The sequence below is a fragment of the Pantherophis guttatus genome, chromosome 13 (assembly GCF_059756535.1).
Source record: "Pantherophis guttatus breed Tessera chromosome 13, ASM5975653v1, whole genome shotgun sequence".
NCBI lineage: Eukaryota > Metazoa > Chordata > Lepidosauria > Squamata > Colubridae > Pantherophis > Pantherophis guttatus.
The window spans coordinates 11,323,396-11,351,207 of NC_142075.1; the positions used below are offsets into that span (position 1 = coordinate 11,323,396).

Below are 27,812 nucleotides of genomic sequence, written 5' to 3' on the forward strand. Positions count from 1 at the left end.
AAACACCATGAAGCAGTATATAAGTCTAAGTGCTATTGCTATTGCTATCCCCAATAACAATAGGGGTTACATGCGATTTTTCTCTTGCCATTTCTTTTTGCAGTGAACTCTCGTGCAGAACATTGGAAGGTCTGGATGGGTTGCGGCAGCTGATCTTCCACATCAGCACAAATATGAAGGATGTCGGAAATTCCATCAGTTCACAGAGGCTTGTTGGGAGACTGGTGTGTGATTTTCTATGGGGGAAGGGGCGGTTTCGGGGATTTCTCCGTTTTGTCATTTTTAAGAGACACGTAAGCCCTGCTGAGAAGTGATAATAAACATGGCACTGTTTAGTACACGTTAAGACTCCTTAAGCTGCAGTTGTGTGCCCAGAACATGCAGATGTTGGATGGTGGAACAAATTAGTCTGCACAATGTATATTTACTTTATGACTGGGTGTGACTTCTGAGTATGGCTCTAATTCCAACTCATTCGATCTCATCTTATATAGGAATAAATCTGAAAGAATTACAGGGTCAGGGAATAGCTTTTCTAGCCTTATCTCCTTAACCTTCTATGTCAAGTAGGGAGAAGGTTTGGCTTTCCGGAGCTTGGTGAACCACATCTTCTAGGGCAGTGATGGCTAATCTTTTTGCCATCATGTGCCGGGGGGGGGGGTCGCGCACGCGTGCGTAACCACACCCATAATTTTATGTGTCCCGCCCCTGCACATGTGCGCGCGATCCCCATTCCCCCCGCTTCTGGCACGCGATGGCCCGGTAGGCCTGTTTTTTTTTTCTCACCTGGCTCCAGGGCCTCTCTAGGAGTATGGGAAGGGTGAAAACGGCCCTCCCCACCCCCGGAGGTCCTCCAGAGGCTGAATATGCCCCGTTTGACATCTTCTGGTCCCACCAGAAGTTGTCAAATGGGGCGCTTTTGGCCTCCAGACGACCTCCGGGGAGGTGGGGAAGGCCGTTTTTGCCCTCCCAGACTCCTAGAGAGGCCCTGGAGGCTGGGGACAGCAAAAAACGGGCCTTCCGGTCCTACTGGAAGTTGTTAAATGGGCCATTTTCATGGAGCTGCTTGGAAAGAACCAGTTTGCCTAGACTAGTCAATGACCATCACCCATATCTTTGAGCAGTTGACTAGCCTACTTTATTAGCCTACACTTAATAAAGTATTCTTTACTTTTTGCATCCAGAACTAAGGCCTTTTTATTGGTTGATCCTGAATTCCAGTTAATGTATGGAAAGAAAAAAAAAAGACAGCCTTTTCATAACTGCAGACTCAATTTCATTCCTAGTCTCAGCGACCAGAATGTGCTACATAAAACTGAACAGATACTTTGCTTTGATGAAGAGATTGATTTGCACTATCATGTAACAGGTCCCGAGGAGCTATTTGAGCCTTCAAGTATCCATCACCATTGAGCAACAGAGGAGAAGCCAAAACGATAGCGTGCAATATCTCACCGACAAGGAAATACAAGGAATCATTGAGAAAACTCCAGCCAATGACATCAAGGATTATGAAGACATGCAGTCCGGTAGATATACATGGAATGATTTTATCAGAGGCTAGGTGTGCAGTATGGTTGGCAGCGTACAAGTAGATTCTGCTCACAGACTAAGCCTGCGTTTGCAAAGTTGTGGTGGCAAGCTTTTTCTGGTGTTCATGAAACCCAAAAATGTCAGCTGCGGTTGCATCATAGCTGCATTTTTCCCCGAGTGAAAGCAGCAAGGTTAGCCATTGTGTCATAAGAAATTCCTAGGGTGATTTGCATGGGGGTGTTTTTCAAGAAGGAATGGATATTATAAAAGACAGAGGGAATAACAATGAAGATATCCATTTATATATGCTTTTCCACCTGTCAGAAATTCAAGAGGGCCCACCGTTTAAGACAAAATACGAACAACCTCCTTGACAGAGTCGTTAATCACTGCAGTTGTTAAGTAAATCACATGGTTTAGGCAAGAAATCACATTTAGGCAAGAAAAACAAAATGCACAGATACAGTATATGTGGTGCCTTGCTCAATAGTAGTAACTGTGAGAGGAATCTTGGAGTCCTAGTGGACAACCACTTAAATATGAGCCAGCCGTGTGCAGCAGCTGCCAAAAAAGCCAACACAGTCCTAGGCTGCATAAACAGAGGGATAGAATTAAGATCACATGAAGTGTTAAGAAAAAACCTCTGATGATCGGGCGGCTCAGCTGGGCAAGTGTGGGGGGGGAGGGATTTTTGCTACCGGTTCTCCGAACCACCTGCCGTCATCGCTACTGAATTGGGCAATCCGGTCCGAACCGGGAACATTTCACCCCTGCCTGATTCCACCCCAATGCAAGGGATTACGGGGTCATTAAAAGACAAAAAACAAAACAAAAACAGTTGGGGGATGCTCCAACTGTCATAAATGGGAGAGGCCAGGAATAAGTCACTTTTGTCGTTGCCATGGTAATTTTAAACAATCGTTAAATGAATGGTTGTTAAGTCTAGGACCGCCTATGAATAAATTGCAAGTCGAAATGGACTATTAGCAATTCTCCGAGGAATGCATTTCAAAGTTTAGGAATTCATTTGGAAACAATGTGATTGGCTTTGGGCCAGATTGCAGTGTGGAGCTTTGTAGACGTCTTTTGTATTTTTTTCCCCCAGTAATGTGAATATTCTCCTGCTCTGTCTGCCACAGCATTGAAAGCTTAAGAGAATGCATTTATTTAAAGCAAAAAGAAAAGAAAATTGAAATGATATGGGATTATGATTTACTAAATAAGACTCATTTAAATTGGCTTTTATATAAATGGTACTGTTAAATAGACAGAATTTAGGGAAATAATTGTGAATTGTATTATGTTGTGTTATTTGAATTAAGAACTTTGTTTAAATGTTAAATTGGTATATTTTCAAGATTAGAGATAAGATTTAAATTTGATGAAGTAATAAATAAAGACTTAATGAATATTATATGAAGTAATAATAAAATGTAAGGAAGTTCTAGAAATGGAAATAAGATTTAGAAATATAAACATGTTTGAACTGTATTCTTAATAGTGAGTATTTGGGGTAAGAATTGTGAAATGTATTATGAGGTATTAATTGAATCAAGATTTAAGGTGGATTAATAGAAGGGTAATTGCTTTGATTAAGTGAATATGAGTTAGCTTTCTATAAGATGGTAATAGTTGAGATATGTGATAAGTGTTATGGCAAAAATAGAATATATAACATTCTGTTAAAGATGAACAAAAAGTTGAACAAATTTATGACCAGATCAATGCTCTGTTCTGAAAAGATGTTTTGTATGTTTATTTGTGTGCTTTAAAAAAAAAAAAAAAGAAAGAAATCTTAAGAGAATGAACGGAGCAGAAAGGTCCCTGGTACAGAGGAATTTAAAGATAGACTGCGGTTTCTGAATGGCAATCCAGAAAGAAGTGATGGGGGTAATTAAAAGCATTTGCACCATTAGCCTGACTGTGATATCTTCCTTTCCTCCCATAGCCATCAATTTCCTGATAGAAACTGGGACGCTGATGCATTTCCCAGACACAAGCCACGGGCTGAGGAACCTCTACTTCCTTGACCCGGTGTGGTTGTCTGAATGCCTGCAGAGGATCTTCAACATCAAAAGCTCAAAGTCGATCGCCAAGAACGGCGTGATCAAATCCGAGGACCTCCGGATGCTGATGGTCGGGACGGGGTTCACCAAGGAAACCGAAGAGCAGTATTTCCAATTCCTTGCCAAGTTTGAAATTGCATTACCGATAGCAAACAACAGGTACACTGGTAATTGTCGTCAGAATGGAGTGACTGGGATTAAGGGAACCCAAAAGGTCATGAAACAAAGTCAATTCGGATTCTCTTCTTTTCCTCCTCCTATGATTTGGCTATTTGCAGAGACACACCAGGCTTAGAAAGTACAAAAAGCCCTGTGCAATTATCCAGTGGCCAAAATTAAGTGGAAACCTTTTGGGAAAAGTGTATTTTTGATGGCTAATAACACCACTTTTTTTTTTTGGAGTTTCAAGATAATCCTATTCCACTGCTGGAATGGCCTGGGAATAGCCCAGACCTTCACCCAGTTGAAAATCTATGGAGCCGACTAAAGAAACTGGTTAGTCAGAAGCGACCCAGCAATAAAACCCAGTTAATAGAAGCCATCCTTCAATCTTGGTTTCACATTAGAACAGCTGCAGAACTAAAAGGCTTGGTTCACTCCATGAGAAGATGTTGTAAGGCAACAATTCATGCTAAAGGTTACCCAACTAAGAATTAACTGGCATGGTGATAATTTTTGTATATCTCGTTTTTTCTGTGCTGATAATTTTTGTATATCTCGGTTTTTTCTACGTGTTTCCCTTTTCTTCTTTATACTGTAACTGCTGTTCTAATAGCAAATCCTTCATAAAAGTTATTGCATTCCATTCTTAATTCAATTATCTTTCCATTGATATATAATTTTATCGTACTACTCCCAAAAAAGTGTTGTTATTAGCTAGTTGTAGAAAATACACTTTTCTCAAAAGGTTTCCACAATTTTGGCCACTACTGTACAGGTAGTCCTTGACTTACGACCAAAACTGAGCCCCAAATTTCTGCGGCTAAAGGAGACAAATGTTAAGGGAATTTGCCCTGTTTTATGACCTTTCTTGCCACGGCTGTTAAGTCAATCACTGCAGTTGTTCAGTGAGCAACACGGTTGCGAAGTGAACCTGAATTCCCTGTTGAGTGCTTGTCAGAAGGTCTCAAAAGGGGGATCGTGTGACCTCAGGACGCTGCAACCGTCATAAATATGAGTCAGTTGCCAAGTGTCTGAATTTGGATCACGTGATCACAGGGAAGCGGTTAGCCGTTGTAAGTGTGGGGGGAAAAAAAAAGGTCCTAAGTCACTTTTTCCAGTGGTGGTGTAACTTTGAACAATCGCTAAATTAACCGTTGTACGTCGAGGACTATCTCTGTGTGTATGGAGACAAAGTTAGGTGGAAACTTTCTCCAAACTCTTTCCAGAGAAGGAGAGATGCTCCAACAATTTCCCAAAACAAGGATTCAGCCTTAGGGGTGATACCGTGTTTCCACGAAAATAAGACCCTGTCTTATATTTTTTTGAACCCTGAAATAAACGCTTGGCCTTATTTTCAAGGAGGTCTTATTATTTTGGGGTGCGTGGAGCAAGACGGGGCTCCCCTTGCCATCTTACCTGATTTCCAGCTCTGTCTCCCTAATCCTAACCAGAGGAAATGGCAGGGATCGGATGCACATGCTTTTAAATATTTTCAGGGAGGGCTTATTTTCAGGGAGGGCTTATTTTCAGGGAGGGCTTATTTTAGCGCATGCGCTCAAAAGCCCGATTGAGCTTATTATCCGGGGAGCAGGGGTATAATCCAGCAGGTTCTGACAGGTTCTAGAGAACCGGTAGCGGAAATTTTGAGCAGTTCGGAGAACCGGCAAATACCACCTCTGACTGGCCCCAGAGTGGGGTGGGAATAGAGATTTTGCAATATCCTTTCCCCTGGAGTGGGATGGGAATGGAGATTTTGCAGTATCCTTCCCCTGCCACGCCTACCAAGCCACACCATGCCCACCAAGCCATGCCCACAGAACCTGTACTAAAAAAATTTGGATTTCACCACTGCCGGGGAGGTCTTATTTTTGGGAAAACAGGGTAGTAGCCCTGCAGTTGGGGGGGGGGAATCCCTCCATGGGAGAGTTATTTTTCCTTTGGAATTAATGGAAGGGTACAGAGATTGAAAGGATATTTGTATATGAAACACAGAACATCCCATGTTCTCCTTGGCCATCTTATCTGTACACAAATGCCATCCATTAAAATTCTCCCCTCCCGCCCCCCCCCAAAAAACTCTTTCATCTAATGGAATGAAAACTAAAAGAAGAATGCAAGGGATTTTTTTCTTCAAGACATTTGCATAGCCAAAATGTATTTCAGCTATGCTTTGTTGACCATCCCAGAGGCAGTCTGATAAATCATGTATTCATGGCTTATTCAGCCAGTTTCTGGATTGATTTTTCTTACATTTCACCTTCTTAGACCCAGAGGGGGCTAAAAGCACTGAGCCAACCTTGTGTTCTGAGCTCAAACATGACAAGCCTTTCTGGAGACCACTGTTGTGGTCCGCCAGCAGGAGTCTGGGGAGGAACATGGGCCAGTCCTGGAGTCTGGGGAAGGCCCCGACGAGGGCTCTGCATCAGAGGCAGAGATGGGGCCAGGGCCATCTGGGAGTGATGGGCGGACTCCGGAGCCCCCAGAGTTGGACAGCAGAGAGGCAGAGGAACAGGAGGAGCCTGTTCCTAGTGCACACATGCACAGAACTGCCAGAAGGCAAGAGCAGCTAAAGCAAAAAGGATGACTCGGGAGTAAGGCCAGGAGATGATTGGCCACTCCCATAAGGCTTAAAAGAGAAACAAAGGCACTTGGGCCTTTTGCAGGAAAGCAACGTTGCTAACGCTGTTTCCAGTCGGCATCTCTTGTTTGTTTCTGAACTTCATGGGGCTTTGCCAAGTAAGGCCTTTGGCAGGGTGTCAAAGAAGATAAAGGTTGGTGATTATCCCGAAGGACTTCTTCCGAAGGACTTGTTTCACAACTAATTGGGACTCAGCTGGGAATGAACATAATTCTCAGCTGTTACAATAAAATAGTGGGGTTTGGGGGACTAATTGTGTATTGTAGTGACTCAGTAAGCCTAGGTCACAACAACCACTGATAGAATATGTCACTATCGCAAAGGCCTATTTCCCTTCCCTTCCACCCAATTTATTACATCTGGCTATAGGGTGTGCCTTAAAGAAATCAAAATAAACTTTGCACATGAAGTTGACACGTTAGCAGGTCTTTCTGCCAAGAAGATAGGGTGTCAAGTCTTCGCATTCCCCCAGAAAGAATTTAGAGAGATTTGTGTTGGACTTGTCTTAAGGAAACAGATTCTTCGAAGCTGCCATCATGAGTTTCTCTGAATTATGAGTCAGAAGCTGCTCTAAATACCAGAAGCTGTTTAGTTTGGGACTTTAAGAAAAAAAAAAAACATTTTTCTTCTTCACATTTGTTCTCTCCTCCTCTTCCTCCTCCTCCTCCTCTTTTCTTGCCAAACCAATCATAGCAAGGAAGCACATCCGTTGTGTCTCCCTTTCCCACCCTTTTCAGAGCCTTTTTCTTCAAAGGCTGCTCTTTATTGACACTGTTACTATGATTAGCTCTTTAGGATGGAGGGATCATCGGCAATTAGTGTCTGGATTGTCAGACAAGCGCTTTGTGACCCTGTAGAAAAACAATTGTCTCTTTTCTCAGCCAAGAAACATATTTTGGAATCTTCTAACAGAGATAAATGCACTCCGTGCTAAGGAGCTCAAGTTTAAGGGTTATCCTGAGACCGTAGCTGACTTGCTCCTTTGTCTCAGTTCTCATACAGAGCCGAAAATGCATTATTCAGGACCACTGACCACACTTCATACCATGAGAGTGGCTGTTAATTATTCGGTATAATGTGTAATGTAATTTTCATCGGTATACCTTTTTCTGGAAGTGGTTCCTGGTCAGGGATGGGCTTCAAAAATTTTAGCAAGGGGTTCTCTGCCCGCTTGCTGGGTAGGCATGGCCATCGTGGGCATGGCCTAGTCAGCCTCCTGCACCATGGCGGCAAGGGGGGCATTTTTGCCCTCCCCGGGCCCCGGAGGCTTTCCTCGAGCTTCCGGGACGGTGAAAATGGCTTCCCCAGGCTCTGGAGGCCCATTTTCAGCCTTCCTGAACTTCCGGTAGGCCCGTTTTTCATTCTCCCCGAGGCGCTGCGCGCACCCTGCACTTACCTGAATCCAAAATGGGCCACGTGGGAACTCCAGGGAGGGGAGGGGTGGGGTGGGAGGGGCCAGCCAGGAGTGGGATTGCGGGGTTCTCCAAACTGCACAGAATCTTAGCTAGAGGATGTCCCAAACCCCTGAGAACCCCCAATAGCCCACCTTTGTTCCTGGTCTTAAAAGAAGTCAAGATCCTTCATTGTTTCATTGCTTTCATTCGTAAAATCAGGCTCTTCTTCTAGCATTCAATTATAATGTTTTTTTAAAAAAACATTATAACAATTACATTATGACAATTACAATTTTAAAAATATATCATGTTCTATATTTTTGCACTTAGACTTTCATAGGGAAACCAAGACAGGATATTTAATAGAAGCCCTTTTTATGTGTAAGACGCTGCAGTGACAAATCATCACAGCTATGGCTGGGACATGATAACACAACGGTTATAAAATATTGATTGTTCTTCAGATTGGAGCATAAAAAATAGACTTTACAACGCTGAGGTAAATAGGAGCTCCTGGAAACAGAACGTGTTTGGCGTGACTAATTCTTTGGTTGGTGTAGAGCAGTGGTTCTCAACTTTTTATTCACCATACTACAACGGTCATAAGTGTGAAAAAATGGTCCCTTTTTCCAGTGCTGTTTGTATCTATTCAAAGCTACAAATTGTTGCAAGTCGAGGGCTGCCTGTAGTGAGCCCAATATCAATTTCAATCCCTTCTAGTCAATTTCTAAAAGCGCAGAGAAAACTACCCAACTTGGTCTTCTCTGGCTTTGTAAACAGCAGGTACTTTCCTTGTGCGAAGTCACATTATTCGAAACACAATAAACACAGCAACCTACAAAATCCACAGTTGCCTTAATAAAACACAGTGTTATTATTAACACAGTTGCCTTAATAAAAAAAATGGTTGGGAAGAATCTAGATTTTTGGGTGGGTGGGGGATAGGAAAGAGGATGTTAGAATCAGTGGTGGAATTCAATTTTTTTTACTACAGGTTCTGTGGGTGTGGCTTGGTGGGCGTGGCAGGGGAAGGATACTGCAAAATCTTCATTCCCACTCCACTCCTGGGGGAAGGATACTGCAAAATCTCCATTCCCACTCCATTCTGGGGCCAGCCAGAGGTGGTATTTGCCGGTTCTCCAAACTACTCAAAATTTCCGCTACCGGTTCGTCAGAACCTGTTAGAACCTGCTGGATAGCACCCCTGGTTAGAACCTAAGTGTCTGAAAGTGAAGTATGCAACACAGCAATGGGATGTATTGGTTGATGTTTCATCCAGCAGAGGGTAATGAAGTTCTGCTTTCCAAAACTGCACCTTGTATAATCGGAATGTTTAATTGGGTTTCAGTTATCTCCTACCCCACCTGCTTCCTGCCAAGCCAGCCTTTGATGTTCACGGCTTACGGCACCAGACAACAAACACCATCCAAAGAGTATTCAAGATGAGCTTTGTCCCTGTTGGGTTTTGGCAACGGTTCATAGCCCGGATGCTGATCAGCCTTGCAGAGATGGATCTTCAGGTATGTGGATGAAAAGAACTTCAGCGGGTGATGAAACCACAACACGTCTTGGCAAATAAATGCACTTTTTCTCGGTTTACAATGGAATGAATTGTTTTATCTAACTTGGTTAAAGATTTTAAGAAGATAAAAGGGGATAGAAACGAATACAAAGGGAGAAAATGAGAAGGAACAAAAGAGCTCAAAGACAGAGCTAAGAGGAATGAAAGAGAAAATCTAAATCGAAAAAAAGGGGGGGAGATACAGGAGAAAGTAGCTTCCAATCTTCTTTACAGCAGTTATAAGCACAATTATAAAATATATAATTATAAATTTATCTCTCGCTCCGTGGTTGCAACTCAGCTCTCTTTGTCTATAATCTGTTCTGGTCGAGGATGGAATGTAAAGCATCAGCTGTGAAGATCTTACGATTTTATGATCTTATTATCATAATCTTATGAGTAGTTTATGATTGTTTTAGTCATAAACTAGATTTTAGTCTTTATTTTTATTGTGGCTTGTGTTTTATTGTTGTGAGCCACCCTGAGTCCATTGTGAGATTGGGCGGCATATAAGACGAATAAAATAAATAAATAAATAAATTGTTGTGGACCGAAGAAAGTATTGTGGCCCACCAGCTGCCAGCGGAGCTGGTGGCAGACTCAGACTCAGAGGAGGTTGGGGAGGAACTTGGGCCAGTGCTGGAGTCTGGGGAAGGCTCTGATGGATGCTCTGCGTTGGACGCAGAGATAGAACCAGGGCAGTCTGACATTTCCCAGCCACCGGAGAGGCAGCTGCCTTTGGAGGCTGAGATGAGTGAGGAGGAAGAACAGCTGGGGCCTGTTCCAGATACACATATGCACAGAGCAGTTAGGAGAGGAGAACAACAGAGGACAAGGAGTCGACTCGGGAAGCAAAGCACACATGGACACTGAATGGCCCCTCCCTGGCTGGGGAATAAATAGAAGGAAAGGGGAGTGGTGGTCGTAGGAGAGAACCATTCATATTTCTGAAGATTTTGTTCATTGTGTTTCGTGACACAAAGACTGCTTGCCAGAACTTACCGTATTTTTCGGAGTATAAGACGCACCTTTTCCCCCCCAAAAAAGAAGGTGAAAATCTGGGTGCGTTTTATACTCCGGATGTATAATAGCCCCACCCAGCTTCTCAAACAGAGGTTTCAGAGGCTGAAAAAAGCATCAGAAACGAAGCTTCAGAAAAAGAAGCCCCCAAACAGAGTTTCAGAGGCTTTTTTTTTTCTGAAGCTCTGTTTTGGAGGCTTTCAGAGGCGGGAAAAAAAAGTTTTTTTCTGAAGCAGAGTTTCAGAAGTTTCAAAGGCAGAAAAAAAAGCAAAAAAAAAAAAAAAGAAAGGCACAGAGCTCATAACCAAGGAACCTGTTGCTAAAATTCATCTCTGGGAACAGCTGATTGGGGGTATTCTGGGAGGCTGATCCACCCGCCAATCAGCTTTTTTCTTATTTTCCTCCCCCAAAAATAAGTTGCATCATATACTCCGGTGCATCTTATATGCCGAAAAGTACGGTAATTTGCAACCTTTCCTTTGGGAGCTCACAGCCTTGCAATTATCGCAAGGAACTGATAAGGTCTGTTACTGCAGTGAACTCCTTGAAGGACTATTGCCTGGACTTTTTGGTGGGTGAATGCAATTTATTTATTTATTTAATTAATTTTTATACCGCCCTTCTCCCGAAGGACTCAGGGCGGTGAACAGTTAAAATAACATACATATAAAATGTGAATATAAGATGATTAAGCCAATTTGGTTCATCGGTTAAGAATCTTCAGCATAAAGATTTAGAACAATTAGAAGAGATTTATGCCAGCTCGGCTTGGTGAAATAGAAAGGTCTTAACGGAAGTACAACGGAAAGTACGAAGATCTGGGATCATTCGTATCCCTGGGGGGTAACCTGTTCCAAAGGGTAGGTGCCCCCACAGAAAAGGCTCTTTCTCTGGGAACCACCAGTCGACATTGCTTTAGTGACGGCACCCTGAGGAGGCCCACCCTGTGGGAGCGTGCTGGTTGGTGGGAGGTTATTGGTTGCAGAAGGTGGTCTCGTAGGTACCCAGGTCCTAAGCCATGGAGCACTTTAAAGGTAAGAACCAACACCTTGAAGCGCACTCGGAAGACCACCGGGAGCCAGTGCAGCTCGCATAGGAGAGGTGTTACATGTGAGCACCATGTCGCTCCCAATATCACCCACACAGCTGCATTCTGGACCAGTTGGAGCCTCTGCGTGCACCTCAAGGGAAGCCCCATGTAGAGAGCATTACAGTAGTCCAGACGGGAAGTGATGAGGGCATGAGTGATTGTGCGTAAGGTGTCCTGATCTAGAAAGGGTCGCAACTGGCGAATCAGGCAAACCTGATAGAAAGCTCCCCTGGCCACGGCTGTCATATGCTCTTCTAAAGACAGCCGCGTGTCCAGGAGGACACCTAAGTTGCAAGCCCTCTCCGTGGGGGTCAATGACTCGCCCCCAATAGTCAATTAATTAATTGACTAATTAATTAATCAAGCAATTCAAGAGGTAAATAATGAGGGGCTTTTCATGACAAGGAGTCTGTTTCTTGCTTCTGCTAAGGCTGGGTCAGAACAGAAAGTTTAAAGTTATATTCATTAGTGGGGCCCAAAGTCAATTCGCCTCACAACTTCACTCAGCATCCTTGGAAAATGTACCTTTTTAATTATGCTCCAGAAGTGCCTTATCATGGGAACATAATATTAACGCCCTTGCATGGCAGAGATTGGGCATGTTGAATGTCGATCATCTCTGATTCTACAGAAGGACAGGGCAGCCTAAAACTGGGAGCAAAATGCCAAAAGGTCTTGGGACTTTGGAGATTCAGAATTCAGTATTGTAAAGGGATGGTTTTTGCTTGTGATGTCTGATAGCATTAAATCTAATTATAATCAGGACAACGTAGTAGTTTTCAGATATTGGCCGTTTTCTGGCATGAACCAAACCTATCTTAGAATTAGCTATAGGCTGAGTTCTCAGTGGCTCTGTTAAGTTGTCTGCAATCAGCCACAATTGTGAAGAAGAAATCTCTGGGAAATTAGAGTTGGTAGGATCACTTCTTAACAGTCTGCAACAATATTTTCCCATCTGTCTGTCTGTCTGTCTGTCTGTCCGTCCATCCATCCATCTTCTATCTATCTATCTATCTATCTATCTATCTATCTATCTATCTATCTATCTATCTATCTATCTTTTATCTATCATCTATTTATCTATGTATCTATCATCTGTCTATCTAATTTCTCTCGCTCTCTCATCTATCCATCTATCATCTATCTATCTATCTATCTATCTATCTATCTATCTATCTATCTATCTATCTATCTATCAATTTATTGTCCTCCCATCTTACCACAGGGTAACTGGGTGACTTACAATATTATTTGCCAAATGGTTGTAGTTGGGAAGTCCGAAATCAGGGTTTTCAGGAATAATGTTGGCAAGGAAGCCAAATTTCAGTTTGCTAATGGAGATGCCACTCATTAAAGTCCCTTACAAGATATATTGTTGTACCTACCACATTTTTTTTATTTTGGTCCAATCCCAAGGAGGGTATTTTGCTGGCATCAAGAACCCGCCAAAACCATCCTTCACAATTATAGAACAGAGTTTTCTTTTTTTTTCCTCTTCAAAAGAAAAATGATTCAAGCATGCCTGTAACCAGAGCGTGTGTGTTCTTCTGAAGACATAATAGAAATACATTTCTATTGCAGCACTAGTTAATTCTAAGCACTTGATTACATTGGCATTAACTTCATGGGCAATCTGTGTAATTAGCCACCCAATCTTGTTATCTTGTTATTATCTTGTCATCACTTCAAACTGTTCCGTTGATTTGTATCAACACTGGGAATAATTCTGCATGATTTCAGGGTCACAGTAGGCTCGTATAAACATACAATTTTGAAAAAAAAAGAAGAAGATTGAAAGTATTTCTCGGTAACACTGCAGGGTGTGTTCTTGGTATCACCCCAGAATTAAGGATGCAAAACACCGGTCTTTGGTGGCAAGGCGACTGACTTGACAAACTGCTGGGTAACAAGCAAAACATGCCACCAGTAGCAATATAGTTTCTCAAAACTGAAACAACCCAGTCTTTCTCTGTTCTCTGAGCCAGACAGACTTTATTTTGAGCATAGCCCTCAGTTCTGGAGAAGCTTCGGAAAAACTGAAATAGGTGTAGAGAAAAATGTGAAGATGGTCAGGAGATAATGTAGGAAGCATTGTATTATTGGAAGAGATTGAAGGACATGGTTATGATTAGCTTTCGGAAAGCAGGTGTCAGACCTGCCCCAATCTGATCCCTTAGGAAAGAAAGACCATCGACTCCATTTGTTTGAAATGAAAAGTTCTTTTACTAAAAGATGTTGGCTGCAGTAAAGTCAGGCTAGATCTTGGTTTCCCGCACGCAAAAAATTACAGAAAAGTTTCCCCTCATCTCAGCCCTCCCTCCATGACCAGTCCCTCTTTATCCAATCAGAACTTGCCAAATGTGTTGAAAACACTGACATGTTTTGGGGTAATTCATATTCTTTCTCAGGATGCTGAGAAAGGCCTTGGATGCTGATACAAATTGGTTCTGAATTTCTGTGGTCATTATCACCGGTCATTCCTCCCTCCCTATTTCCTATCATGTACACACATCATTTTATTGCCCATCTATCCTCCCTCCCACTTCTAACATTTGATGGGAGGTTTGACCCCCTATTCTTTGTGTCAGCCCCTAAAATACTGGAATAATCATGTCACCCCTAGTCCTTCTTTTCTCTAGACTGGCCTGCAACCATTTTTCATATGTTTTAATCTCCTGACCCTTAATCATTTTAAGTGTTTTTCTCTGGACTTATTCCAAAGTCTCAGCATATTTTTTATAATGTGGTGACCGAAACTGGATGCAGTATTTTAGGTGTGGCTTTACTAAGGTTTTATTACTTTTTTAAAAATATATTTTTTATTCTTTTTTAAAAAAATATACATCCTTTTTGTGTGTGGACAGAGTTGGTTCTGGGTATCATTCATGTTAATCCAATTCGCAGTAACAATATTAATAATCTCTATGACATTTGCCAAATTTAAGTAATCCTCATTATATTGTACATAAACAAAAAATGTCTCACTCCTCATCTTTAGCTCTATTTTCATCTATATCTTTCTTGTTCAATCTAAACATTTTTCTATTATGTATAGGCAAAATTGTTTCTGGGTATCATTTATATTAATCCATTTCACACTAACAATTTTAGTAATCTCTATCACATTTATCAAATTTAAGTAAATCCTCATATTATTTAAACATACATAAAAAATGCCTAACATATGTAAACTTCTAATCTTTCTATTATTTTTATTCATTCTATAAAATTTTATATTCTAATATTTCCCCTATTCTAATTTTATTTCTGCATCTTTCAGCTTACAATCAGGCTAAAGAGCAATTATTCCTATCCATCATCTATCATTTTATTTATTACTGATCTGGTACCATTCTTTTTGTAATATGTTCATTTATTTTCCCCCTCTTCTAGTTCTTTGAAAACAAGAGGGTGACCAAGAACAGAAATAAAAGTTCTGTCATCTACAGCTTTACGGGCACACAAAGAAACAGATGCAGCACATTCCGGGTTAAAAGAAATCACACCATTTATTGGCAAGAAGGATTGTTTGTCTCCTTTGACGGAGGCTATTTGAGGTAAATATTACAGAAGGTGGATCCAGTCCTGAGGCATTCCAAACCGAAAAGTAAGATGGAACTTTAAAAAAGTGCCTCTCATCGTTAACATTTCTCAGTAAGCAGAGATATGAGCTTAATTTTTTCACAATCATGGTTAGAGCCGGTACACAACTATATAAAATGGCTCAGGTCCTGTGTCATTGGCTGCTTAGTTTTAATTAAGTTGGCGAGCAATTCTATGCTGTTGGTTTTAACTCTATGGAGTTTAGTGGAGATTTCTCTCCAATAACTGTGAATACAACTGCAGCCTAAAAAGACCAAAATAAATGTGGATCCATTCAGTCTTAGGACTGAACATTTTTTTTACAGTAATCTTTGACTTATGACCATTTCCTTAACAACCATTCAAGGTTACAGCGGTGCTGAAAAATTGTGTTACCATTGTTCCTCGCACTTACGACCATTATAGTCTCCCTGCAATCACATGATCAAAATTTGGGAGCTTGACAACCTCTATGTATTTACACAACAGTTTACAAGTCCCTGAGTCATGGGATCGCCATTCCCAAGGGTTTCCAACAAGCAAAGCCAATGGGGGAAGTCAGATTTCCTTAAGGTGCCCGTAATTTTCTTAATGGGAAAAAAAGTCAAACATTTGGCATGACTCAATATGAACAATCATATTTCTTAGCGACATAAATTCCTGTCCCAGTTGTGGCCAAATATCAAGGACTATTTATTGTTATTGCTACTGTTTTGCTTGGGAAAAGGTGGAAATTAGAATTATGAGCCATGGTGGCACAGTGGTTAGAATGTGGTACTGCAGGCTACTTTTGCTGACTGCCAGTTGACTGCAGTTTGGCAGATCGAATCTCACCATGGACTCAGCCTTCCATCCTTCCGAGGTGGGTAAAATGAGGATCAAGATCAGTGGTGGGATTCAAATTTTTTACTACCGGTTCTGTGGGCATGGCTTGGTGGGCGTGGCTTGGTGGGGATGGCAGGGGAAGGATACTGCAAAATCTCCATTCCCTCCCAATCAGCTGGGACTCGGGAGGCAGAGAATAGATGGGGGTGGGGCCGGTCAGAGGTGGTATTTACCGGTTCTCCAAACTACTCAAAATTTCCGCTACCGGTTCTCCAGAACTTGTCAGAATCTGCTGAAACCCACCTCTGACCCAAATTGTTGGGGGCAAGAGGTCTGTAAACTGCTTAGAGAAGGCTGTAAAGCACTATAAAGCGGGATATAAGTTTAAGTGCTAATGCTAGTGCTATTTTCTCTGAAGACGATTCGAAGGTGCTTTTTGAAAAGGCAACTGGACTTTGTTTTTCCTTCAAAACGTTTTGCTCCTCATCCAAGAAGCTTCTTCAGTTCTGACTTCAGTTCTCTTCTCTGGAGATCCACCATAGCTAAATGATACGTATTTTTCTCAAGGCCATCTTCTCCATCTGCTTCTCCTCCTCCTCCTCTTCTTCGTAACATTTTCCTGAAGGCCAATTTTGGTCTTTGAAACTCATTATTCGAAACTCCCACATTTTAAAGTTATAGTTTGCAAAAAAGAAAAAAAAAAAAAATCCTCCTCAGATTTGGAAATGATGACAATCAAACATTTTTAAAGCCAGAAAGCTTGGAGGCCAAAGTAGATATTTGTATTCTCCTGCTCACACAACTTTAATCTTGCCGCAACTAGTGGCTCCGTAATGTTTTCCTTTGTTTTTTGTTCCTTGAGATCAACATTTTTTTTTTGAGTGATGAGTTCTATTCCGATGCCATAAACCAGGGGTGAAATGCTCCCGGTTCGGACCAGATCGCCCAATCCAGTAGCGATGGAGGCGGGTGGTTCGGAGAACTGGTAGCAAAAATCCCTCCCCCCCCCATGCCCAGCTGAGCCGCACAAACATCAGAGGCTTTTTTAAAAAAAATTTAAAAGCATTTTTTCTATAACCTCTTCGGCCGAAAAAATGCTTTTAAAAGTAAAAAAAAAAAAAAGCCTCTGACGATCGCATGGCTCAGCTGGCATCGTCAAATGCTTTTAAAAGCCTCTGACGATCCAAGCTGAGTTGCCTGATCAGCAGAGGCTTTTTTTCTTTTAAAAGCCTCTGACGATCCAAGCTGAGTTGCCTAATCAGCAGAGGCTTTTTTTCTTTTAAATACCTCTGACGATCCAAGCTGAGTTGCCTGATCAGCAGAGGCTTTTTTTCTTTTAAATACCTCTGACGATCCAAGCTGAGTTGCCTGATCAGCAGAGGCTTTTTTTCTTTTAAAAGCCTCTGACGATCCAAGCTGAGTTGCCTAATCAGCAGAGGCTTTTTTTCTTTTAAATGCCTCTGACGATCCAAGCTGAGTTGCCTGATCGTCAGAGGCTTTTAAAAGAAAAATAGCCTCTGCCGATCAGGCAAACTCAGCTGGAATCGTCAGAGCCTTTTGAAAGCATTTTTTTACAACCTCTTCACCAAAGAGGTTGTAGAAAAAATGGTTTTAAAAGTTAAAAAAAAAATTGGCCACACCCACCCAGTCACATTACCCTCCCCCACCAAGCCCACAGAAACGGTAGTAACAAATTTTAGATTTCACCACTGCCGTAAACACATTTCTCAAATTGTTTTCTCAAATCGTCTTAATCTTCAATAATGAATTGTTCCCCATAAGCGCTGCTTTGAGCCTGGTTCTGTTTGGAAGAAATTTGGAGTGTTTAGTAAAAGCAGAGTTAAATCCTGCAAGTTTGCAAAGGGTGCCTGCACCACCTTTCAGATGAGAACTTCCAACACACAAATGCAAATTTTTAAACTCCTTCAACCCTCACACAAGGAAGAGCAATTTCAGGATTCATGCTGTGCGTTCACACAGAGGGTTGTATTTATAACCTCCCACTGTTTAATTTCCAACTACCAGCCTTTTCCCTTTTCTGATTACAAAAAAGAACCCTGATGAACTGGGAATGAAAGTGGAGCATTCAATTCCTAGGAATAGAAGTGGTCCTTGACTTTTATGACCACAATTGAGCCCAAAATGTCTGCTGTTATGTGAGCTTTGCCCCATTTTACGGTTTTACTTGCCACTGTTGTTAAGAGAATTCACTGCAGTTGTTAAATTAGTAACACAGCTGTTAAGTAAATTTGGTTTCCCCATTGACTTTGCTTGTGTTGTGGCCCGTCAGCAGCCTGTGCAGATTGTAGCTGATTTTGACAATGAGGAGACTGGTGTGGTGCTGCGCCAGCAGCCTGTGCAGCTGGCGCTTGAGTTGGGCAGTGAGGAGGCTGGAGAAGATGTGGTGCCAGAGGCAGGGATTCAGCCAGGGCCTTCAGAACCTCCAGAAGCTCCTTTAAGTGAAGAGGACGAAGAGGAGGAGCCTCTTCTCGATGCACGGACACACAGAGCTGCCAAAAGGCAGGAGTGGCTCCTCAGGAGGAGGTCTCCTCGAGAGTAAGGCTTGGGGCTAATTGGCCACTCCCTTAGCCTATTTAAGGAAGAACGCCAACTGAAGCAATTTGCAGGGAACAACTTTAGTTCAATCTCCTTCGTGTCTGGATTCTCTGCAAAATTGTTTCTGGGCTTTCTGCCAACTCTAGTAAGACTGTGATTACCTTATCTTAGAATTCTGGTAGGCTGTTAAGACAGTTTTATTAACAGCCTTTGGTTGATAAAGACAAAGTTATTTAAGTAAAATAAGCTTTGTATAGAGTTTGTGTGTGCTGCGTTCTTTGGGGTCGGTAGCTGGGGCAGAACAGCTTGTTAGGCTCTGAGTCACTGCAACCGTCATAAATATGAGTCAGTTGCCATGCATTGATCACGTGACCATGGGGATGCTGCAACGGTCATAAGTGTGAAAAACAGCCGTAAGTCATTTTTTCCAGTGATGTTATAACTTTGAATGGTCACTCCACTGAACTGTTTGTAAGTTGAGGAGTGTTCAAGGAATGAAAGAGTAGGAGATAGGAAGTCTGTGAGAAACCTGGGCCTTCTGCTACATCCTTATGTACATCACCTTTTGCACTTGGATGAAAGATGTAGACCTAAGAAAAACGAATAAAAATAGGTAGGTAACGGTGGACAAAAGAGGTGTCTTAGCTGCTGAGTCTCAGTGGGGAAGCTGCTAGAAACGTACTCAATTCTCCTTCCATTCGATCAGTTTCTCAATCTTCTTTCTCTTCGCTTTGATTCCGGCAGCGTGGAGTCCTCTGACGTGAATTGGAAGAAGAAGAAAAGTGGTGGCATTAAAATCATCTGCCAGTCAGACGTGAGGGATTTTTCAGCCATGGCTTTCATCACTGATCATGTGAATTCTTTGATTGACCAATGGTTTCCTGGTAAGAATGATTTCCGCATTTTTAATCAGGGATGAAATTGACTTACCTTTCCCTACCAGCTCGCAAATGTGAGTGAGCGCGCCTTCTCCATGGAGGAGGGTAAAAAACGGGACGTGATGACGTCTGGGCAGATGGGCGGAGCCTCCCGCCGCTGGCACTACCGGATTGCATGATCTGGATAGATCTGGCTGAATTTCACCACTGATTTTAATGTGTGCCATACGACAATAAAGATTTGTCTTGTCTTGCCTTGCCTTGCCTTGCCTTGCCTTGCCTTGCCTTGCCTTGCCTTGCCTTGCCTTGCCTTGCCTTGCCTTGCCTTGCCTTGCCTTGCCTTGCCTTGCCTTGCCTTGTCCCGCCCCGCCCCGCCCCGCCCCACCCCGCCCTACCCTACCCTAATCTAACCTAACCTTACCTAACCTTACCTTACCTTACCTTATCATTTCGGCTAAAATGGGGATGAAGTGGCCTAAGCTTGAATTACTATGTTATCCTTAGGAATGTAGCACCCTGGATGATCACATTATAAGAACCAATTGTGTGATTTGTTCTGCTTTGGCTTATTGTGCTGTATGAATCCATCCCATTCATTCATTCAATTTATATGGCCGCCTATCCTCCATCTTAACAATGAGCTAAAAACATAAAATACAACAAAACAATGAGAACATATCGTTTCAGAGACGATTCATAGCTAAAAATCCCTACGGTAAAGTAATCACATAAACTATTTAAATGGTCTCACTTAATGTTCTAGCCCAACACCTGTGAGAAGAGCCAGGTGTTCAACAGATGTTATGGATACTATGTCATGAATATAAACCATACTTTGTGGTGTACAATACGGTGTGAATCCATTATTATTTATTTAAGAAACCGTAACTCAACATGGTTACGAGTTCAACCCCACGATCAGGTGGTCTGCTTCACGTATAATTTGTAAAGATTGCACTGGCCACTACAGAATGGTTTGTGAAAAATGCATAAATGTTTCCAACTTGTGTCGTCTTATAATTCATGTGATTGCTCACTTTAAAAGTTCACAAACTTGAGGATAATTTAATGCAAAGTGTGCGTGTGTGCGTGCGTGCCTCTGATCATGCACTCAAAAAGAACCAACGGGCTAAAAAAACCCATCCATAAATGCATTTTGAAGACGCACTTCCTCCCTTTCCCTGAAATGTCAGCTATGAAATATGCATGCCTCATTGCGAATCAAAGAATACTGTGTTTTTAATTTCAGAATGTTGTCTTTGTTCGAAAGCAGATTCAGATCATTTAACTTCCCCCAGTAAATGGATTCATTAACTAATCATCACGTTACTCCATTAATTAAGTTAACGCTTTGATCATTTCTGAAAAGTTGGTAAAGCATGAAAAAGAAGAAAGGAAAGGCATTATGAAAACGAAATTCAACTTCTGACCTGAATAAGTTTGGGATGTTTAAACTGATGAAGAAGCTAAAATACAGAACTAAGAGTTATTGATTTCATGATTCTGGCAACAGCCTGTTGAAAAAGAAAAAAAGAAAAGAAAAATATGCTGAGGACTATCTGTACTCAATCTTATCTCCTGGTTAGACCATCATGCCTACAGATAACCAGTTGCAAGGAGACATCAGCAATAGCAATAGCACTTATATACCCCTTCATAGTGCTTTACATCCTTTCTAAGTGATTTACAGAGTCAGTATATGCCCCCAACAATCTGAGTCCTCATTTTACCAACCTCGGAAGGAGGGAAGTAGTGGTGCTATTCACTTACCTTCACTACCAGTTTGCAAATGTGAACGCGTGTACGTGGTCGCTTCGCTTGTTCTTCTGCGAATGCGTGAGACCTTCTGCGACTGAGCAAGACCTTCTGCTCATGCGCAGACCAACAAAAACGTGAGGTGATGACGTCCGGGTGGGTGGGCGGACCCTCCCACCACCGCCGCTACCGGTTTTCCCGAACCAGTTAGAACCGGCAGAATATCACCACTGGATGGAAGACTGAGTCAACCTTGAGCTGGTCAGAATCGAATTGGCAACAAACAAGTAGCTGGTAATACTGCATTCTAACCACTGCGCCACCACATCTCATGTAGTAGTAGAGGAATATATATTCATCTGCTTGCAAAGCACCCCGTAAATATGTGCTACTGTAGCTACTATACTACACCCATTGAAGGACAGGATGGATCTTGGCTTGATCTATCAGAACTCTTCTTTGGTTCTACTGTCAAGGAGCACATCTAGAAGCCTGAAGTATCTGTCATCCTCAGAAGTCTTGAGGAAACTTCTTAGAGCCCTATCAAAAGTTACAAAGAACCGAGGTGGTGCAGTGGTTAGAGTGCAGTACTGCAGGCTACTTCAGCTGACTGCTAGCTGCAGTTCAGCAGTTCAAATCTCACGGGCTCAAAGTTGACTCAGCCTTCCATCCTTCCGAGATGGGTAAAATGAGGACCCAGATTGTTGGGGGCAATAGGCTGACTCTGTAAACTGCTTAGAGAGGGTTGCAAAAGCACTATGAAGCAGTATATAAGTCTAAGCGCTATTGCTATTGCTCCAACCAACTTTGTCTTCAGCTTTTAAGGGCCAGAAGGAGAAAATAATTGAATGAACTGTATTAACTAATTTAATACAATAAAACATCAGTAAAACTAAATCAAATTTTTATTTGAACCAGAAGACTTTGGGGAATATTGGGAAATATTTGGGGAATGTGCCGTGGTGGCACAGTGGTTAGAGTGCAGTACTGCAGGCAATTTCTGTTGGCTGCTGGCTGCCAGCAATTTGGCATTTTGAATCTCACCGGCTCAAGGTTGACTCAGCCTTCCATCCTTCCGAGGTTGGTAAAATGAGGACCCAAAATTGTTGGAGGCAATATGCTGACTCTGTAAACTGCTTAGAGAGGGCTGTAAAGCACTGTAAAGCGGTATATAAGTCACTCCTATAATGATGTGACTTATATACAATTTACATAATCTAGCATTCTATAATGCTATTGCAATTGCTATAGTGTCCCCGGCATGGCACATCAAGTGCAAATTATGGTTTATAACTTGAAAAAAGTTGCACAACTTGATTTTTTTTTTTAAAAAAAGGCCTAAAACGGATGATTTTGATAAATAGGTCCTCTAAGCTGTCATCCCTAACTATTCCCCACCAGTTTAACTTCCTAAGATGTAGACTTTCCTGCAAGGCAATGTGTTTTTAAGTAAGTAGTGTTTCTAGCAAGCTTCTCAAAGCCTGCAGGAGGAGAGTTTTCTTTGCAATGGCCTTTTCAGACCTTGAAAAGAATGGAGTAGAGTAGAATAGAGTAGAGTAGAGTAGAGTAGCGTAGCGTAGCGTAGGATAGGATAGGATAGGATAGGATAGGATAGGATAGGATAGATAGGATAGGATAGGATAGGATAGGATAGGATAGGATAGGATAGGATAGGATAGGATAGGATAGGATAGGATTCTTTATTGGCCAAGTGTGATTGGACACACAAGGAATTTGTCTTGGTGCATAAGCTCTTAGTGTACATAAAAAGACAAGATACATTCATCAAGAATCAGTAGGTACAACACTTATATACCACTTCACGGTGCTTTACAGCCTCCTCTAAGCGGTTTACAGAATCAGCCTATTTTCCCCAACAATTTGGGTCCTCATTTTACCGACCTCGGAAGGATGGAAGGCTGAGTCAACTTTGAGCCTGGTGAGATTTGAACTGGCAGCCGGCAGTCAGCAGAAGTAGCCTGCAGTTCTGCCTTCTAACTACTGCACCACTGTGGCTCTTATTTGATATCCATCAACTAATGCTCTGGGCAGTCCCTGGGAGTTTTATGGCCTTCAATTATCCATGAGTTGTATTTTTCAATTAATTGTGGAGAGTTTATGGAGAGAACTGTTCCATCAGCATGGTTGATACATGTTCCTGTTATGTCCTGATCATTCTTCGCCTCCTTGTCCAGTTCTGGATAACAATCACTTGAAAGAGATATCTCCAGTATGAATGTTTGTGTCCCAGAGATTGAGATTGAGGATGCGGTGGCTCAGTGGCTAAGATGCTGAACTTGTTGATCGAAAGGTCGGCAATTCAGCGGTTCGAATCCCTAGTGCCACATAATGGGGTGAGCTCCCGTTACTTGTCCCAGCTTCTGCCAACCTAGCAGTTCGAAAGCACGTAAAAAATGCAGGTAGAAAAATAGGGACCACCTTTGGTGGGAAGGTAACAGCGTTCCATGCACCTTTGGCGTTGAGTCATGCTGGCCACATGACCACGGAGACGTCTTCGGAGAGCGCTGGCTCTTCGGCTTTGAAATGGAGATGAGCATCTCCCCCTAGAGTTGGGAACTAGCACATATGTGCGAGGGGAACCTTTACCTTTTATCTTTACTGCATTCTAACCACTGCACCACCATGACTCAAAACCAATTGATACTGTATATGAACAAGTCTTTCTGACCCACTTGGACCCCCCCTAATATTAATTTGTAGTCTTCTGAGCCCATTTATCCATTTCCCCAAATTGGTAGCCCCTGCCAATATTCATGATATATTCAATATTCAGAATATTCAATATTCGGGAACAACTAGCACATATGTGTGAGGGGAACCTTTACCTTTACCTATGAAGGAGATGGATGGCTCAAAAGTTTGATATATAAATAAATAAATCATATTTTTCCAGCTCTCACTGCCACCGAGAGTGACGGGACTCTACTGATGGAGCAATATGTACCTTGCCCCGTCTGTTCAACCACAAAGCCCCAGGATGGAGAAGACAACCCTCAAAAAGAAGATGGACAGTATTTCAATATGGAAGACTGTTTTCTCACAGCTATTGAGCAGGACCACATCACCTGTGCCAAGCATCCAGATCTACCTGTCCCTTTACAGGAGCTGGTCCCTGAACTTTTCATGACGGACTTTCCAGCCAGGTAATAAGGAACTTTCATTCTTTCTCCCAAAATTATGGTGTCTGAGTTTCATTTCCTGGGGTTTCCTACATTTTTTTCCCAATCACCACAGGAATATATATTTGGGTCATGTTTGCAGCAAATTCCTTATATTTCTGCCTACCATAGTCTACCACAGCAAACTTTTCCAGCTTGGTGTTTTTCAGGTATGCTAAGAAATTCAACTTCCAGAATTTCCACCAGTAGAATCTGGGGAGCTGCATTTTCTATACAGTTAGAACAATTAATCAGTGGAAACTCCAGATGTTGTGGATGATCCATCACTGGAGGAGACTGGATAGCTGTTTGTCTGGAATGGTACAGGGTCTCCTGCCTGAGCAGGAGGTTCGACTGGAAGTCCACCAAGATCCCTTCCAACTCTTTTTGTCAGGGTTCCAAGTAACATACCCATAGCAAACAAAACTCTGAGGCGGTCCATTTCCTCAAAGAATAGGTTTATTGGATATGTCATATTGGCACAGGCTGGTGAAAACCGACTCTGAATATTCCCACAGTTTTCCACCTAATTAAAAGTAAACGTTTGTCACTTTCGCAAAATAATCAGTCACCTGGTCCAATCAGGATACTATCCAGTTGCTAGGTGACTCCAGTCCCCTCCTTCTGAGCACCTGCAGGAATGTCCTTGGCAGTGGTGGGTTTCAAATTTTTTTACTACTGGTTCTGTGGGTGTGGCTTGGTGGGTGTGGCATGGCTTGGTGGGTTTATTTATTTAGCGTATGGTTGGTCACACACAGTATTAAAACACTTCATTTTTACAGGTTAAAAACAATAAAAACAATTAAAAAAAACAGTAAGAAAACCTAAAAGGAAAACAGAAATAACATTTCAAAGTTTAATGTCGAGTTTGGAGATCCAGTCAGTAGCTGCCGTTGTTATGCTTGGTGGGTGTGGTTTGGTGGGCGTGGTAGGGGAAGGATACTGGAAAATCTCCATTCCCACCCCACTCCAGAGGAAGGTTACTGCAAAATCCCCATTTCCTCCCGATCAGCTGGGACTTGGGAGGCAGAGAATAGATGGGGGCGGGGCCAGTCAGAATTTTTACTACCGGTTCTCCGAACTACTCAAAATTTCCACTACCGGTTCTCCAGAACTGGTCAGAACCTGCTGAAACCCACCTCTGGTCCTTGGTTCCCAAGAGAAAGTATTTTGTTTTGACTACAACACCCCAACTATCTCTATTCCCGCCTCCCTATCCCTCGTCTCCCGTGTGTCAGCAGTGAAGTCTCAAAATGGCCTCAGTCAGGCCAGCGTTGACACTTTTATTCTGTTAATACATTGGGTGGTGTCAAGTTGACTTAGTTGTGGTTAACCCAGTTGACCTGGTTAAAGGGTATCTTGGTCACAGCTGTCCCACCTGTCCAAGTGGTAGGTGACCTCCTGAAATTGTTATCAAATTGCAGTTTGTAGCATGATAGGAGGTAAGTCAAAGAAACTTGACTATTGGTGACACCAAGTAACTCTTTTCTCGGCAGTTCAGAATTGACTTTTATTTCTTTCATGGATTTTTTTTTTAACTTTACAATCCAGCTGACAACCTGGGAATTCCTAGTGGTCTCCTATCCTAGTCCTTAGTCACATCTAACCCAGCTTGGTCTTTTTGGCATCCGCCCAGGTTAACTACCAGCTGCCGGATGAAAATGTTAACCACACAAAATGAACGGTGCTTTTAATCTCATCTAAATAGAAATGTGAATAGAATCTAAATAGAAATGTGAAAAGAGGCTTGGTAGCACAGTGGACTAAAGCACTGTTATTAACATCTGCTGCTTGCAATTACTGCAAGATCAAATCTCACCAGGCTCAAGGTTGACTCAGCCTTCCATCCTTTCTAAGGTAGGTAAAATGAGGACCCAGATTGTGGGGGCAATAAGCTGACTTTGTATAAATATACAAAAGTATGAAGGCTATTGCTTAACGCATTGTAAGCCACCCTGAGTCTCCGGAGAAGGGCGGCATATAAATTAAAGCAAAAAAAAAAAAAGTGAAATTAAATCTCGTGTTATTTCCATCCTAGCCCCACTCACTATTTTGGGGGAGGAGGGAAGAATCTTCTTCACATTAAAGTCCAAGTGTGAAGCTCAGCTGAGGAAAAAAATGTGCATCTTTGCTGTAAACAGACATGCTATACCCAGGAAAAGCTGGTGGGAAAGCTGTCATTCAAAAGCATCATCTTGCACATGTCAAAAAAAAAATATGTTTCCTTGGTTTTCTTATTTATTTTATTTGTTTGTTTGTAAAATTTATTGGCCACCTGTCTTACCTGAGTCTCCCATACCTGTGCTTTGAAGTGATGCTACCCATTAAAAAAAACAACAACACATTAGCTGCTGCCAATAAAACAGCCTGTCTATCAAAGATGGTAATTAAAAATGTGTTCTCTTCTTGATTATCTTCTAGTCAGCAGATGGCTGGAGAAAAAAAAGACTTGTCTTGGCCAGGGAAATGGGCACTGTCTGTTCGGGGAGATTAGGAAGAGGAGAAAACGAGCGATCTTAAATCTTGCATTGACCGGTATTGCTTAATAATCCCATTTCTCTCTTTTGCTTCATTTGGTATGCTTGGCAGGTTATTCTTGGAAAACAGCAAACTGGAATATGTAGAAAATGAAAACAGTATCCTCGGCCAAGGAGGAAGTGGAACGGTTATCTATCGGGCACAATATCAAGGGAAACCAGTAGCCATCAAGCGTTTTCAGATTAAAAAATATAAGACTTCTGCCAATTCAGCAGGAGGTAATGAAGCCAGTGTTGAGTGATGTGGAAGAGTGGCTCTTTACTCCTTCCACATCAATGATGGGTTTCAATTTTTTTTTACTACCGGTTCTGTGGGTGTGGCTTGGTGGGCATGGCATGGCTTGGTAGGCGTGGCTTGGTGGGCGTAGCAGAGGAAGGATACTGTAAAATCTCCATTCCCACCCCACTCCAGGGAAAGATACAGTAAAATCTCCATTCCCTCCCCAAGCCAGGGGAAGGTTACTACAAAATCCCCATTTCCTGCTGATCAGCTGGGACTCTGGAGGCAGAGAATAGATGGGGACGGGGCCAGTCAGAATTTTTACTGCTGGTTCTCCAAACTACTCAAAATTTCCGCTACCAGTTCTCCAGAACTGGTCAGAACCTGCTGAAATCCACCTCTGCATGACTTGGTGGGCATGGCTTGGTGGGCGTGGCAGAGGAAGGATACTGTAAAACTGAGGTGAAATCCAATTTTGTTTACGACCGGTTCTGTGGGTGTGGTTTGGTGGACGTGGTGTGGCTTGGTGGGCGTGGCAGGGGAAGGATACTGCAAAATCCCCATTCCCTCCCCACTCCTGGGAGAAGGATATTGCAAAATCTCCATTCCCACTCCACTCTGGGGCCAGGCAAAGGTGGTATTTGTTGGTTCTCTGAACCACTCAAAATTTCTGCTGCTGGTTCTCCAAACTGCTCAAAATTTCTGCTACCGGTTCTCCAGAATATGTCAGAACCTGCTGGATTTCACCCCGGCTATAAAATCTCCATTCCCACCTCACTCCAGGGGAAGGATACTGCAAAATCCCCATTTCCTCCC

At 42.4% G+C, this 27,812-nt stretch overlaps 1 protein-coding gene across 1 annotated transcript in view; it reads left to right on the plus strand.

Annotated features, from left to right (window-relative positions):
- LRRK1 (leucine rich repeat kinase 1) overlaps positions 1 to 27,812 on the plus strand; it is a 98,731-nt gene that overhangs the window by 46,505 nt on the left and 24,414 nt on the right. The window contains exons 18-25 of the mRNA XM_087878330.1: positions 104 to 224; positions 1,370 to 1,529; positions 3,482 to 3,758; positions 9,142 to 9,313; positions 14,858 to 15,021; positions 19,172 to 19,311; positions 23,975 to 24,224; positions 26,829 to 26,995. Of these exons, the coding sequence (XP_087734456.1) occupies positions 104 to 224; positions 1,370 to 1,529; positions 3,482 to 3,758; positions 9,142 to 9,313; positions 14,858 to 15,021; positions 19,172 to 19,311; positions 23,975 to 24,224; positions 26,829 to 26,995 (1,451 nt within the window). The remainder of the gene's footprint in view (positions 1 to 103; positions 225 to 1,369; positions 1,530 to 3,481; positions 3,759 to 9,141; positions 9,314 to 14,857; positions 15,022 to 19,171; positions 19,312 to 23,974; positions 24,225 to 26,828; positions 26,996 to 27,812) is intronic.